This window comes from Pristiophorus japonicus, chromosome 4, assembly GCF_044704955.1.
Source record: "Pristiophorus japonicus isolate sPriJap1 chromosome 4, sPriJap1.hap1, whole genome shotgun sequence".
In the NCBI taxonomy this organism is placed as follows: Eukaryota; Metazoa; Chordata; class Chondrichthyes; family Pristiophoridae; genus Pristiophorus; species Pristiophorus japonicus.
In genome coordinates this window covers 141,508,460-141,523,721 of record NC_091980.1, presented here as the reverse complement: position 1 = coordinate 141,523,721, position 15,262 = coordinate 141,508,460, and the positions used below count along the sequence as shown (strand labels likewise).

The 15,262-nt window shown below is 46.5% G+C and overlaps 1 protein-coding gene across 1 annotated transcript in view; it reads right to left on the bottom strand.

The window, feature by feature from the left end:
- The window catches only part of lcp2a (lymphocyte cytosolic protein 2a), a 534,123-nt gene that overhangs the window by 39,351 nt on the left and 479,510 nt on the right, over positions 1-15,262 (bottom strand). Inside the window, exons 13-15 of the mRNA XM_070877846.1 lie at positions 11,545-11,649; positions 3,102-3,129; positions 2,927-2,939 (exon numbers count right to left, since the gene is read on the bottom strand). Of these exons, the coding sequence (XP_070733947.1) occupies positions 2,927-2,939; positions 3,102-3,129; positions 11,545-11,649 (146 nt within the window). The remainder of the gene's footprint in view (positions 1-2,926; positions 2,940-3,101; positions 3,130-11,544; positions 11,650-15,262) is intronic.

Below are 15,262 nucleotides of genomic sequence, written 5' to 3'. Positions count from 1 at the left end.
TTTCAATACAGGGACCTCCATAGTAAACTAGATAGACATACAAGAGTTAAATGAGAGGGTGGAACAGCTTAGAGGGGTGATGAAGGGGTTATTAGAGAGAGTGGAGCAAAACCAGGAAGACCAAGCCAACCTAGGAAAGGAGGGTGCCGAAATCCAGTTGGATGGCATCTCAGTCCTGGAAGCTCACGTCAAAACCATCAATCACCTCATTGATAGAGAAAAAGAAGATACAGGAAAGCAAAGACGGGGGCAACTCTGTCACGCTTATGGTCTGTGGATGGTGGGACAGATCCACCACAATCTCGATCAGATCCAACGCGGGGAAGTACCCGACTGGATAAACAGTTCACATTTAGCTCAGTTGGCTAACCAGAGGGGGACACTGGATAATTGTACTCTGAAGGGACTGAGTACACCCAGCAATTCCAGATTGCCAGATGGGTAGGAATACTGGGATAGGGATAGTCCTGATGATCCCTATAGCCACGCCAGACTCAGGGCTGTTCCCCCTGTATCAACTAGAGAATATCGGAGTAATACGGGAAAATGTCTCCATACGTTACTATCTGACCACCACCTCTGCCGTTCGTCGAAACAACATACTTACCGGAATTCCCCTAACAGAATGCAAGCAAAGGGGGCAGATCACGGTATGTCCTCACCCGGTGGGCCGAGGTGAGCTAGACGAGTGCGGGTTTAACCGAACCGACGGATGTGTACTAGAAATACAGCACACAGGCACTTCGCGAGGGCAGGCTACAGAGGGAAGGGAAGATACTGCGTCTCTACCACAGAGCGTTCATACCAGTATAATGACTGCAGTGCCCAATACTGCAGCCGAACTTTTGCTTTGCGCCGCTACGATCTGTCACGATCGGGCAAGCGCATATCACCCAGGTTAGGCGCCGGAAGCCCGAAGTTATTGATGTAACCGATCAGCTCCACGATCATTTGCAGGATTATGATGAGTCAGAGCAGGTCCCTATCCCACATCGAACCGAAGTATTACGAGAATTGAGGCTCAGGTTGGGTCAATCCGTAAAGCTCTACCACCAACTGCAAACTAAAATCAAAGTATTGGAAGAAGATATCGATGTAGACTTACAAAGTTAGAATTGGTGGAGAAAGGTCTGGGACTGGGGAATAAATGTGAACATCCATCCTTGGATTCGAATAATTTCACACACATTGGTCGGGATACAATTGATCTTAGCGATAACATGGGGCATAATGGCCTGCCAGGCATGCAGGCACCACGCACAACGAAGAGGGACCCATGACCGGTCCCCAAATACTAAACAAGCCTGTCTAATAAAGGGGCAGGAGGATTTGGCCTTTGTCAATTTAATTTAAGCAACCGGGACTCCTGAAACCACGTGACTGGCCAGGACGTTGAGGCAGGGAGTACCAGGCCGTGCACAAAATCTAATAAAAGTAGGACGGTCGGTTAAAGGGGGACTAGGACTAGTCCCTTTACCGAAAGGAGGGAATTGTTGTAGGCATTAGGCACCTGCTGAATATATCAAAACACTAGGCATTAGGCACCTGCTGAATATATCTAAACTCATATAAGTTTAAAGTGGCCACATATAAAATGGCTGCCCAAGCATGATGGGAACTCAGTTAGTCAAGTAATGAACTGGGGCTGACCGAGCAATGACCCTGTGAGGCCCACTACCGGGAATGCATTAGCTCACTCACTTCAGACAAGATAACTATAAATGAACCATTATAGTACCTGATGTGGAATGTCCTTTGACTAAGGACTTCACACAGCAGAGCCCAAGGAACAGAGATGAGGGGGGGGCCCACCTCACATAATGAGGTCATTAATCAGCCCGAGCTGACAAAAAATTAACATACAGCCCCTGAGATATCAGGAGAATTCTATTGGGTTAAAGAAACCTATATGTAATCTATAATCGTTATGATTGGATTGTGTCCAGCCGAAGTGGGCTGAGTAACTGTAAAGAACTATTGTAAAACATACAAATACCGATGAGTTTCTTTGTTCGTCGGAGAGAAGTGCCTGGATCCAGTCCTGAGGCTTCCTCACCGCTAGCGAAAATAAAGGCCGCTTTGACGTTGGAACCGGCTCTGAGTGTTGAGTGATTCTTCCGAGAAAACATTCACGCTAACAGCCATGGTCCCGGAGTTGACCCGAGAGTCGGCAATCCAGAAAAGATGGCTGGCACGGGGTTCTGGTGCTCTCCCATTTAAGGAATGCCTCGAGGACGGATGACAGCCAGCCTCGCGATCCGCGGGGCAATTTCACCCGCGGGACGTTAAGGGATTGGCGCGGGGAGGGTGAGGAATCAAGAATTTCTCCTCGACTCCCCTCTCCTTCGACCAATTTCTTTAAATCTATGCCCCCTGGTTAGGGAAATAGGTCCTTCCTATCCACTCTATCCAGGCCCCTCATATTTTATACACCTCAATTAGATCTCCCCTCAGCTTCCTGTGTTCCAAAGAAAACATCCCCAGCCTATGCAATCTTTCCTTATAGCTAAAATCAGCCAGTCCCAGCAATATCCTCGTACATCTCCTCTGTACCCTCTCCAGTGCAATCACATCTTTCCTGTACTATGGGTCTAACATTGCTTTTCTCCTTAAAACACATTCCCGGCATCGCAAGAGAGTAACATTGGGCGGGAAGTAAAACAGGTGTTCCACCCGATCCCGTGGGATTCCCGCCCGGCGAGTTGGAAGGAAGTTGTTCCCAGGAGGTTTTCTGGAAGGTGACAGTGCTGCAGCTTGGAGCAGAGAGCTATAGCGCCACATCTTAGTAAAGCAACAGGTCCCGGTTACAGTACGCATTCGATAATTCAGATCCTGCAATCTTGTGCTTATAAAGAATCAACAGACACAACTCAGCACTAATACAGGCAGCAGTGACAGGAGACATATCTGATCGTTGTTTACTTACTGTCTTCTTCTTCCTGAGAATAAAGAAAAAGAAATGTACTGTTGGCACAATATCCTTGAGGTTCAATGTACGCAGAGTAACAAAAATCTGAAATTATGTCCAAGTCTACATTTTTATTTATTAATTACATTAATTTGTTGTAGTAAACAATAAAACATTGTTGGCCCAGACTTACCTCAAGCCTTCTGTCTGGTATACTTGGTCTGAATAAAGAAAAAACACAGAGATTAATATTTCTTTAAATGATATTGGAATGACTTGTCGGACAGGGAGCGGTTCAGATTAGATCAGTGCTCTTTCACCACTGAGGCCTGGGTTTAATCCAATCTAGTTGGAACCCAGTGGAGTGTGTTTAGCCGAGTTAATCCAGTAACCAATCCACAGCACAACACTGCCATATTTTGCTTTTACTGGTTTTTATTAGTCATTCAATGCATGACAATGATTATCCCTTATAATACAAAAAACTAAGGGTTTGAAATTCCGTTGCACCCCGTTTGCCGGGAGTGGGGGGGGGGGGTAACATCGGGAGGCAGGACATTCTACGCCAGATGTGGAAGTCCTGCCCCGCTCGCTAAATTCGGGTTACTGCCCCCGAAAGGAAGTGCAACGCAAAGTAATGCACTCCACCTCCTCTCTGGGGTGGACGGGTCGGGAGCGGGACGATGCGCTATGGACTGGGTCGTGTAGGGGGGGCTCTCCCCTTCATTAACGGGAAGGGCCCAAGCTGCAAACTCTGCAGGTATGAACCAGGCCTCCATGGATCACCGGGGAGCGGGGTTGCCGTGCCAACAGCCCGGCTCTCGAGCAGCGTGCCAGCCAGGCTGAACGATCGCGGCACGGACCCCGCGATCGAAGCGCCAACGGGGCGCAGAAGGAAAACACCACAGTTTTTGTTACCTGGCCACGACCTCCCCTTTAAACCAGGCCTGCGAGTGGCCTGCAGCCCAGGTCACCACCTTCCCTTTAAACCAGGTCTGCAGCCCGGGTCAGGACCCCTGAAGCTCTTGCTCGCATTGCCGGTACAGCTTCAAGGGGCGCTCCCCAATTTTTGTTCCGGGGCAAAACGGGGCGTGGCGAACCATGATGACGTCGTCATTGCCGGTGTAGTGGAGCAGGGTGCTACGGGTTACCGCCACCGCCAAACTCCCGTGCAATTTAGCGGGGGGCGCCACACCCAGGTGAAAAGTAGTTTGCGGCACAGATAGATGCAACCAGTTAATTTCCTGTGTGGCAAAATATCGAGTCAGCTTGATGCCTGACAATCAGGAACTCATTCTGTGGGGAATCAAACACACCCACATCCTTTAACTTGTCATTCCATGAGGAACATGCTTCAACACCGTTTATTTTGTCACTTGTTTTCCTTTGCCGAAGACATTCCAAAACCAGGGGCCATGAGTATAAGATAATCACTAATAAATCCAATGGTGTATTCAGGAGAAACGTCTTTACCCAGAGAGTGGTGAGAAGGTGGAACTCGCGGCCACATGGAGTGGTTGAGGTGAATAGCACGGATACATTTAAGGGGAAGCTGGATAAGTCCGTGAGGGAGAAAGGAATAGAAGGATATGTTGATAGGGTGAGATGAGATCTGTTTTTTTTTATTATTTTCTTGAAATTGGGTCTAAAAAAATTGGGTGAGTAAATACCTGCTTTTTAAATGAAACGAAAAAAATCTTCATTATCAGAAAACTTTGCATTTAAGAGTCATAAGGGGAAAAATTTGTGGCCGTCACGCGAGTTGCCGGTGTCACGCGGGTTATCGGCTGCTGAAAATGGACCCAGCACTATCTGAGAAAAGATCGTACTGGGGGCTAATGATTTATCACCCAACGCTAACTTACTGTGTGACACCCTCCTGGTGGCGTTAGTGCAGGCATGGAACTCGAGGTTCCTGTCCTGAAGCGGCGTTCTAGCTTCTAACAGCCTCTGGTAGCGAGGCTGTGGAGTTTAAAAGGAATTGTGGGCAATTAAAGGGGAAATGCATTCAGAATTATTAAAATCAAAAGGAAGTTTTCAGCCCTCACTGGAAGTCGACAGCACTAAAAGCTGAATTCTCTTCCAAACCGCAAAAAATGAGAAAAGTGCTTCAGCACTAACATAAAATGTCTCAACAACATAGAAACATAGAAAATAGGTGCAGGAGTAGGCCATTCGGCCCTTTGAGTCTGCACTACCATTCAATAAGATCATGGCTGATCATTCCCTCAGTACCCCTTTCCTGCTTTCTCTCCATATCCCTTGATCCCTTTAGCTGTAAGGGCCATATCTAACTCCCTCTGGAATATATCCAATGAACTGGCATCAACAACTCTCTGCGGCAGGGAATTCCACAGGTTAACAACTCTCTGAGTGAAGAAGTTTCTCCTCATCGCAGTCTTAAATGGCTTACCCCTTATCCTTATTCCCCAACATCAGGAACATTCTTCCTGCATCTAACCTGTCCCATCCCGTCAGAATTTTATATGTTTCTATGAGATCCCCTCTCATCTTTCTAAACTCCAGTGAATGCAGGCTGAGTCAATCCAGTCTCTCCGCATGTCAGTCCTGCCATCCTGGGAATCAATCTGGTGAACCTTCACTGCACTCCCTCAATAGCAAGAACGTCCTTCCTCAGATTAGGAGACCAAACCTGAACACAATATTCCAGGTGAGCCTCACTAAGACCCTGTACAACTGTAGTAAGACCTCCCTGCTCCGATACTCAAATCTCCTAGCTATGAAGGCCAACATACCATTTACCTTCTTAACCGCCTGCTGTACCTGCATGCCAACTTTCAATGACTGATGTACCATGACACACAGGTCTCATTGCACTTCCGCTTTTCCTAATCTGCCGCCACTCAGATAATATTCTGCCTTCGTGTTCCTGCCCCCAAAGTGGATAACCTCACATTTATCTACATTATACTGCATCTGCCATGCGTTTGCCCACTCACCTAACCTGTCCAAGTCACCCTGCAGCCTTTTAGCTCACAGCGCCTCCTAGCTTAGTGTCATCTTCAAACTTGGAGATATTACACTCAAGTCCCTCATCCAGATCATTAATGTATATTGTAAATAGCTGGGGTCCCAACACTGAGCCCTGCAGCACTCCACTAGTCACTGCCTGCCATTCTGAAAAGGACCCGTTTTTATTCTGATTCTCTTCTTCCTGTCTGCCAACCAGTTCTCTATCCACATAAGTACACTACCCCCAATACCATGTGTTTTAATTTTGCACACCAATCTCTTGTGTGGGACCTTGTCAAAAGTCTTTTGAAAGTCCAAATACACCACATCCACTGGTTCTCCGTTGTCCACTCTACTAGTTCCATCCTCAAAAAATTCTAGAAAATTTGTCAAGCAGGATTTCCCTTTCATAAATCCATGCTGACTTGGACCGATCCCGTCACTGCTTTCCAAATGTGCTGCTATTTCATCCTTAATAATTGATTACAACATTTTCCCCACGACTGATGTCAGGCTAACTGGTCTATAATTACCCGTTTTCCCTCTCCCTCCTTTCTTAAAAAGTGATGTTACATTAGCTACCCTCCAGTCCATAGGAACTGATCCAGAGTCGATAGACTGTTGGAAAATGATCACAATGCATCTACTATTTCTAGGGCTACTTCCTTAAATACTCTGGGATGCAGACCATCAGGCCCCGGGGATTTATCGGCCTTCAATCCCATCAATTTCCCTAACACAATTTCCTGCCTAAGAAGGATTTTCTTCAGTTCCTCCTTCTCACTAGACCCTCGGTCCCCTAGTATTTCCGGAAGATTATTTGTGTCTTCCTTCGTGAAGACAGAATCAAAGTATTTGTTAACTGGTCTGCCATTTCTTTGTTCCCTATTATAAATTCACCTGAATCTAAATGCAAGAGACCAACGTTTGTTTTCACTAATCTTTTTCTCTTCACATATCTATAGAAGCTTTTGCAGTCAGTTTTTATGTTCCCAGCAAGCTTCCTCTCATGCTCTATTTCCCCCCTCCTAATTAAACCCTTTGTTCTCCTCTGCTGTATTATAAATTTCTCCCAGTCCTCAGGTTTGCTGCTTTTTCTGGCCAATTTATATGCCTCTTCCTTGGATTTAACACTATCCTTAATTTCCCTTGTTAGCCACGGTTGAGTCACCTTCTCCGTTTTATTTTTACACCAGACAGGGATGTATAATTGTTGAAGTTCATCCATGTGATCTTTAAATGTTTGCCATTGCCTATCCACCATCAATCCTTTAAGTATCACTCGCCAGTCTATTCTCGCCAATTCACGTCTCATACCATCGAAGCAAGCCAGGGAAGGGGCATCTAGGGTCTCGCACACAGCACTGCAGCTTTGTGCAGAGGGGTCAAAACTGCAATAGAGGCCCTCTACCCACAGGGGCCAGGAAGCCCTCCAGAAAGAACAATGTGGGACCACATCACCGAGGCTGTCACTGCCAGCAGTGTTGCCCTCTCGACCCGGCTCTGGTGCCCAAAGAAGCTTCATGACTTCAGACCAGTGGCCAAGGTCAGTGAATGCATCTTCAAAGGCCATCTCCTACCAACTGAAGCACTAGCCTCACACACTGCTCAGTACATAACCCCAAATCACTCACCTCCCAACAATCTGCACCAATCACGAGGCACTTCTTCCATTTCTTGCCTGACTTTACCTCCCTTGGGGGAGACAGTGCTGGCCAATCTTGGCGGAGGCATGGCTGAGCCCTTGGCCAGCGGTGGGGCAGAAAGGATTCAAGATGCCGGTATCCTCATACGTTATCCTCCTTCTGGCATGCACATCTTGCTTTCTCGCCCTCCCCTCACCACAACTCCACCCTTGTGCTCTCCTCATTTCACACACACAAGAAATGCAACCTGGCCAATCAGTGGCTGGCCAAGAAGAGGGAGAAGAGAGTGAAGAAAAGGAAGAAGAAACACTGTCACTTGATTTGACTCCCAGCCACCAGCTCCTGAGGGTCGACCAGCAGTGTAATGTATAAGGGTGATGAGTTGATTTCTTGATGTCATATTGGATGGATAGATTATAAAGTTGGATTGGAAAGTTTGCTTTGTGTTGGCTTTTATTTCAGCATTGTGGCCAAGAGGACGCTGTGATGGTCAGTAACAGTGGGTAGGATAGGTGTGGGACCGATGTTGAAAGGGGAATTGGGGTTGTGGTCACTGGCACCACAGGCAGATGATTCCATCCAGGATATCCCAGCCAGAAAGGGGCTGTCTGGGTTACCTCCTTCCTTCTGTTTCCTCCTCTTCTCCTCCTTCCTTTTCTGCATCTTCCCCTTTAGTTTATATTGCCCCTCCTCATTCTTCCTACCAAAATGTAACACTTTGCACTTTTCTGCGTCATGGGGCTGCTCATTCTACCGGCCTGTCTATGTCCTCTTGAAGACTATCACTATCCTCCTCACTGTTCATTATACTTCCAAGTTCTGCAAATTCTGAAATTGTGCCCCGTACACCCATGTCCAAGTCATTAAAATACATCAAGAAAAGCAGTGGTCCTCGAACCGACCCCTGGGGAACACCATTGTATACCTTCCTCCAGTCCAAAAAACAACCGTTCACCACTACTCTCTGTTTCCTGTCACTTACCCAATTCCATATCCATGCTGCCACTGTCCCTTTTATTGCATGGGCTTCAACTTTGCTGGCAAGCCTATTATGTGGCACTTTATCAAACACCTTTTGGAAATCCATGCACACCACATCAACTGTATTGCCCTCAACAACCTGCTCTGTTGCTTCATCAAAAAACTCAATCAAGATATTTAAACACGATTTACCTTTAACAAATCCTTGCTGGCTTTCCTTAATTTACCACACTTGTCCAAGTGACTGTTAAATTTGTCCCTGATTATCGTTTCTAAAAGCTTCCCCACTACTGAGGTTAAACCGGCTGGCCTGTAGTTGCTGGGTTTAACCTCACACCCATTTTTGAACAAGGGTGTAATATTTGCAATTCTCCAGTCCTCTGGCATCAGCCCCATAACCAAGGAGGATTGGAAGGTTGTGGCCAGTACCTCCACAATTTCCACCTTTACTTCCCTCAGCATCCTAGGATGCATTCCATCCGGTCCTGGTGACTTATCTACTTTAAGTACAGCCAGCCTTTCCAATATTTATCCCATCCAGTATTTCAACTACCTCCTCTTTCGCTATGACTTTGGCAGCATCTTCTTCCTTGGTAAAGACAGATGCAAAGTATTTATTTAGTACCTCAACCATGCCCTCTGCCTCCATGCGTAGGTCTCCATTTTGGTCCCTAATCGGCACCACCTCTTACTACCTGTTTATTATTTATCAGTTTATAGAAGAATTTCCCTTTTATGCTAGCTGCCAATCTATTCTCATATGCTATCTTTGCCCCTCTTAATAAGAGCATAAGAACATAAGAAATATGAGCAGGAGTAGGCTATACAGCCCCTCGAGCCTGCTCCGCATTTTAATACGATCATGGCTGATCCGATCATGGACTCAGGTCCACTTCCCTGCCCGCTCCCCATAACCACTTATTCCCTTATCATTTAAGAAACTGTCTATTTCTGTCTTAAATTTATTCAATGTCCCAGCTTCCACAGCTCTCTGAGTGAATTCCACAGATCCACAACCCTCTGAGAGAAGAAGTTTCTCCTCATCTCAGTTTTAAATGGGTGGCCCCTTATTCTAAGATTATGTCCTCTAGTTCTAGTCTCCCCCATCAGCGGAAACATCCTCTCTGCATCCACCTTGTCAAGCCCCCTTATAGTCTTATACGTTTCGATAAGATCACCTCTCATTCTTCTGAATTCCAATGAATAGAGGCCCAACCTACTCAACCTTTCCTCATAAGTCAACTCCCTCATCTCCGGAATCAACCTAGTGAACCTTCTCTGAACTGCTTCCAAAGCAAGTATATCCTTTCGTAATATGGAAACCAAAACTGCACGCAGTATTCCAGGTGTGGCCTCACCAATACCCTGTATAGTTGTAGCAAGACTTCCCTGCTTTTATACTCCATCCCTTTGCGATAAAGGCCAAGATACCTTTGGCCTTCCTGATCACTTGCTGTACCTGCATACTATCCTTTTGTGTTCCATGCACAAGTACCCCCAGGTCCTGCAACACTTTGCAATTTTTCTCCATTTATTTCCTTTTTCACTTCCCCTCTGAACTTTCTATATTCAGCCTAGTTCCCACGTATTCTCAACCTGACATCTGCTGTATGCATTGTTTTTCTGCTTCTTCTTACTCTAGTCAGTGTCTACTGTGGAGTGCAGAAAGAGACTGGGCCGAGCCCCAAACATCATCAATGTGCGCTGACTCTTTACTCAGAGAGTGGCGAGAATGTGGAACTCGCTACCACATGGAGTGGCTCAGGCAAATAGCATTTCAGGGGAAGCTGGATAAGTGCGTGAGGGAGAAAGGAATAGAAGGATATGTTGATAGGGTGAGATGGAGTGAGGTAGGAGGAGGCTTGTGTGGAACATAAACCCTGGCATAGACCTGTTGGGCCCAATGGCCTGTTTCTGTGGGTAATGCTAAGCAAGATTAACCTCTCTTTTACTGATCTGATATTGAAAGAATGTTATGTGTAATGGATTTTGGTGTATTCTTCACTTCTAGGTATAATGCCCCCCCTCCCCCAATGGTTACGTCCCTATTACCTTCATGGCAGATTATTCCAAATATTTATTACCTTTTTACTTTTCGTGATAAGGCCTGTAGTCCTAATTTCCCGATTTATTTTAAAGGAATGATGAGTGTATCGAACAGTCAGTTGATATGGTACCTTGCTTTGTGTGGTGGAAAGTGGGGTCGGATGCAGTGGTGAGGGTGGCAGGCTATTGCAGGGTTACCTCCATGGTCTCACTGGTCCTTTATTTACAGCCTTGTACATTATCGCCCTGTGCCAACACATCACAGAAACCCTTGGGTTGGAAGCATAAACCCATGGGGGTAATTTTGACTTTGTGTGATAGTGTAAAATAGATGATAGTGAGTCAGCACCCACTTCACATCTCTCCCCAGTTTTATTTCCATTGACGCGAGAGATGCAAAATGGGCCACTGATTCGCTGTCACCTGTTTTACACTGTCACACAACGTCAGGATCTACCCCAATGTACGTAGACCATCAGTACTGGGTTCACACACACACACACACGCGCGCACACACGCACACGCACAGGCGCACACGCATGTGCACACACACACACACACATGTGCACACACATCACACACTCACACACTCACACTCACACACGCTGTACAGACTAAAACCAATCAATTAGATCACTAGAATTTGGACAACGACCATTTGAAAAACTTAATTGTGCAATTAGAGAGCTTTACACAGATCCTGAGGGAGAAACCTTTCCATGGTCTTATCACTGTTGTTACCAGGGTTACCACCGATTTTGCGGGTAAGGTTTCGGTGAGTTTTCATTGAGTATTTGAACTTCCCACTCATCCCACTCCCAAAATTGCAATTTCATGCACATTGTCAATTTAGATCATATCTTTGAAATTAATACTGCGACTGCTAAACTGTGTGGTTAAAACCCTGCTCACCTCATCACGTCCCCTCCCCTCCCCAACACATGTGTGTCCTGGACTGTTGAGGTTTAGGAGATAACCATCAGCTCATACCTTGGCGATGTCTGCCTCCGTCCCAATGATGAATTACTTCTGTCCACTGGAACGGTTGGTTTCGGCATTCTCGACGAAGGGTCGGGTCTATTGCCAAAAGGAAGTCTACACACATGGAATGGAAACAGCTGAATTATTTTCAAATTGAAGGATAACTCAGAGTAGAAATACAAATTCTAGAGTTGACAGCTATTACAACAGTGTCAGTTTGGCACAGTGTTTCAATCTCACTTCATACATTCAAGCCCTATGGCAGGACCTGAGTACCTATCCAGGCTGACATTTCACCGCAGTACTGAGGGATTGAGGGCTGATCAGTTTGGTTGAGATGGTAAACTGCAGCCATGTCTGCCCATTCAGGTGGGCGTAAAAGATCTCAGTGCATTATTTGAAGAAGAGCAGGGGCTGGGGGTTTTCCTGACCAGCATCTATCCCTCAACCAAAACTGATTAACTGCTCACTTATCTCATTGCTGTTTGTTGGACCTTGCTGTGCACAAATTGGCTGCTGTGTTTGGTCATCATCATAGGCAGTCCCTCAGAATCGAGGAAGACTTGCTTCCACTCTTAACATGAGTCCTTAGGTGACTGAACAGTCCAATACGAGAGCCACAGTCCCTATCACAGGTGGGACAGATAGTCGTTGAGGGAAAGGATGGGTGGGACAGGTTTGCCGCACGCTCTTTCCGCTGCCTGCGCTTGTTTTCTGCATGCTCTCGAAATGAGACTCGAGGAGCTCAGTGCCCTCCCGGATGCACTTCCTCCACTTAGGACAGTCTTTGGCCAGGGACTCCCAGGTGTCGGTGGGGATGTTGCACTTTATCAGGGAGGTTTTGAGAATGCCCTTTTAATGTTTCCGCTGCCCACCTTTGGCTTGTTTGCCGTGAAGGAGTTCCGAGTAGAGCGCTTGGTAACACAATAGTGACCACACTTTAAAAGTACTTCATTGGCTTCAGGACTCCCTGAGGACATGAAAGACTTCTCCTTGCATTACACAGACCAGGAAACTTCCAGGAATGACTCCTGGTCTGTGCTGACCCGAGTCTGCTTGACAGTAAAGATGGCGAGACTGACCTCGATGATCCTCAGCTTGTGCGAACAGAAGGTTCTTGCTCCTGACTGTGATTTCCCTGATTGAAACACATTGTGCATGGTTGGTGAATGAGGGCAGGATGAGGCCCATCAACGATGCCCACTTTGGTAGAATAGCCAGTGAGCACTCACTGCCGAGGCTCACACGTGAAGGGTGTCTACCTGGGTGAGAGATTGTATGAATGGACTTCCAGCAACCAGGGGACCGTGCCCCTTCAGGAGTTATAGCCTTTGGACTAAAACTGGAATATATGACCAAAAAATAGCCATTTAGACCACCCTGGTATCCAGTTCGTATTTCAGGACCAAACTTGCCCCTTTCTCGTGGTTTCTAAAGATTATAATCAAGATTACTATCCTGGGCAAATCCTTTAATTCTTTAACATACTTGGAATTAATTGCCCACCAGCATGATGCTCACCAAATCCTAGCATTATTGTCAGCTCTCTTACTGCCAATGGAAAAATAGAACTTCAGGTCATAGAATAGCCCCAACAATCGTAGTTAAATGGTTAGGACAGTCTAGGGGAGTGCTTTTATTCAATGGCAGAAAATGTTGGGATAGGGAGAAATCTGATTTTTCTTACCAGCTTGGAAACCCTGAAGTTGGGTCTTTTTTCACATACCCAGGACATGTGTCTACTATTTTTTGGTCATATATTCCAGTTTTTGTTCAAAGGCCATAACTCCTGAAGGGGCACAGTCCCCTGGTTGCTGGAAGTCCATTCATACAATCTCTCACCCAGGTAGACACCCTTCACATGTGAGCCTCGGCAGTGAGTGACCGCTGGCTATTCTACCAAAGTGGGCACCGTTGATGGGCCTCATCCTGCCCTCATTCACCAACCATGCACAATGTGTTTCAATCAGGGAAATCACAGTCAGGAGCAAGAACCTTCGCCGGTTGTTTCCTGCTCGCACAAGCTGAGGCACATGTGTCTACATGTCCTTTTCATTGACCAGCTGGGACAGATGGACAACATCCTTCACTACCCTAGCTGCTTTGCCTCTTGTCTTCCCAGCTGTTATGTTTAGAATAACTCCACAAGACTGTACATCTTAAGCTCAAACTGTTGTGACTTTGGTCTGTTTATTGTAACTCCAGAGTGAGGAAGCGGCATGGTAGACTGCCTTTTATACCTGCTTGCCCAGAGTGTGCAGGTGACCCTTAGGTCTCCCACAGGTGCGCCCCCTGGTGGCAATTCTTACACATTGGTAATGTTTACATACATAACACCAGCCAATGGAACATTTTTGAACTGTCATCATGCAGGAAAAGGAGCAGCCAATTTGCACACAGCAAGGTCCCACAAACAGCAATGTGATAATAAGCAGTTAATCTGTTTTAGTGATGGTGGTTGACGGATAAACTCCCCTGCTGTTTTTTGAGTAGTACCATGGGATCCACCTGAGAGGGCCTCGGTTTAAGGCCTCATCCGAACAACGGCACCTCCGACAGTGCAGCACTCCCTCAGCACTGCACTGGAGTGTCAGCCTGGATTATGTGCTCAGGTCTCTGGAGTGGGACTTGAACCCACTTTAAGTCACAAGCCTCTCCTCAAGGTATCTTTTGCAGGGTTGGGATGACATGGAACAATCTTTCCACAGTTTGGATGGTGGAAAACAAATTTGAAATGCGTAAACTTGAAGTGGCCCGAATCCATGGCCTACAATCGAGCAGGATAGTGATCTCAATTACCGCACCAACCAATCCCAAAGATAGTTCTTTCAACTAACCACACAGATAGTTCAAAATAGAATTTAAAAAATCACATTTCTAATTCATGTTAATGACTGGAATTTAGAAGCTGAAGCCAAAGGTCAAAATTACAGATGATATCAAACTGGGAGGGGGCAGTCAAATCAAAGTTAGTGAACAAATGAAGGTAGACATGACATTTAATGCAGTCAGTGTGACATAGGAAGTAAATATTGGGTAACTTGGTACTCCAGGGACTACATTGAAATGACTGAGATTGAATTGGAGAGCTAGGGATGTCTAATAACTGTCAATCAGCAATCAACAAATCAAGTACAACGGTTAACTCTCTAGACAAACCAATCAAATACAAATGCAAGGAAGTCATGCTGAATCTGTGCAGTGTGTATTCTGAGTAAACATTGAGCACTACATTCAGGGAGACACAACGGAGATAGCCAAGCCCTGGATGTGGAGTAACGAAGAGCCAGGAGACTGATCCCCAGCATCGGGAATACTGGAGACACCGGGGCTTTTTAGACTTGAAGTTCACAGTCGCAGATTCATCAGAGCGATGCCCGGGTTTACGCAGGTAATTTACAAGGACAGGTTGTATAAATTGGCTTGTATTCCCTTAGGGATAGATTGAGGGGTGATCTAATCAAGGTGTTGAGAGGGTATTTATAGAGAACCTAAAAGGAGCGGCGAGCGATAGCCATGGGCAGCATGGCGGCAGACTATGGCAAGGTACAGCGCGAGCTGGCGCAGGAGTGATGGCAGCGAAGAGTGACGTCATCAAGGTCCAGGTCGGTGATTGGAGCGTGGGCAGGTACAGCAGGAGCGGCGAGGTCGGGGCAAAGGAGCGGTGACAGACTGTAGCGGGACATGATCGGGGCCCAGGGGAGGTGTGAGTTCGGGGCCAGGGGCC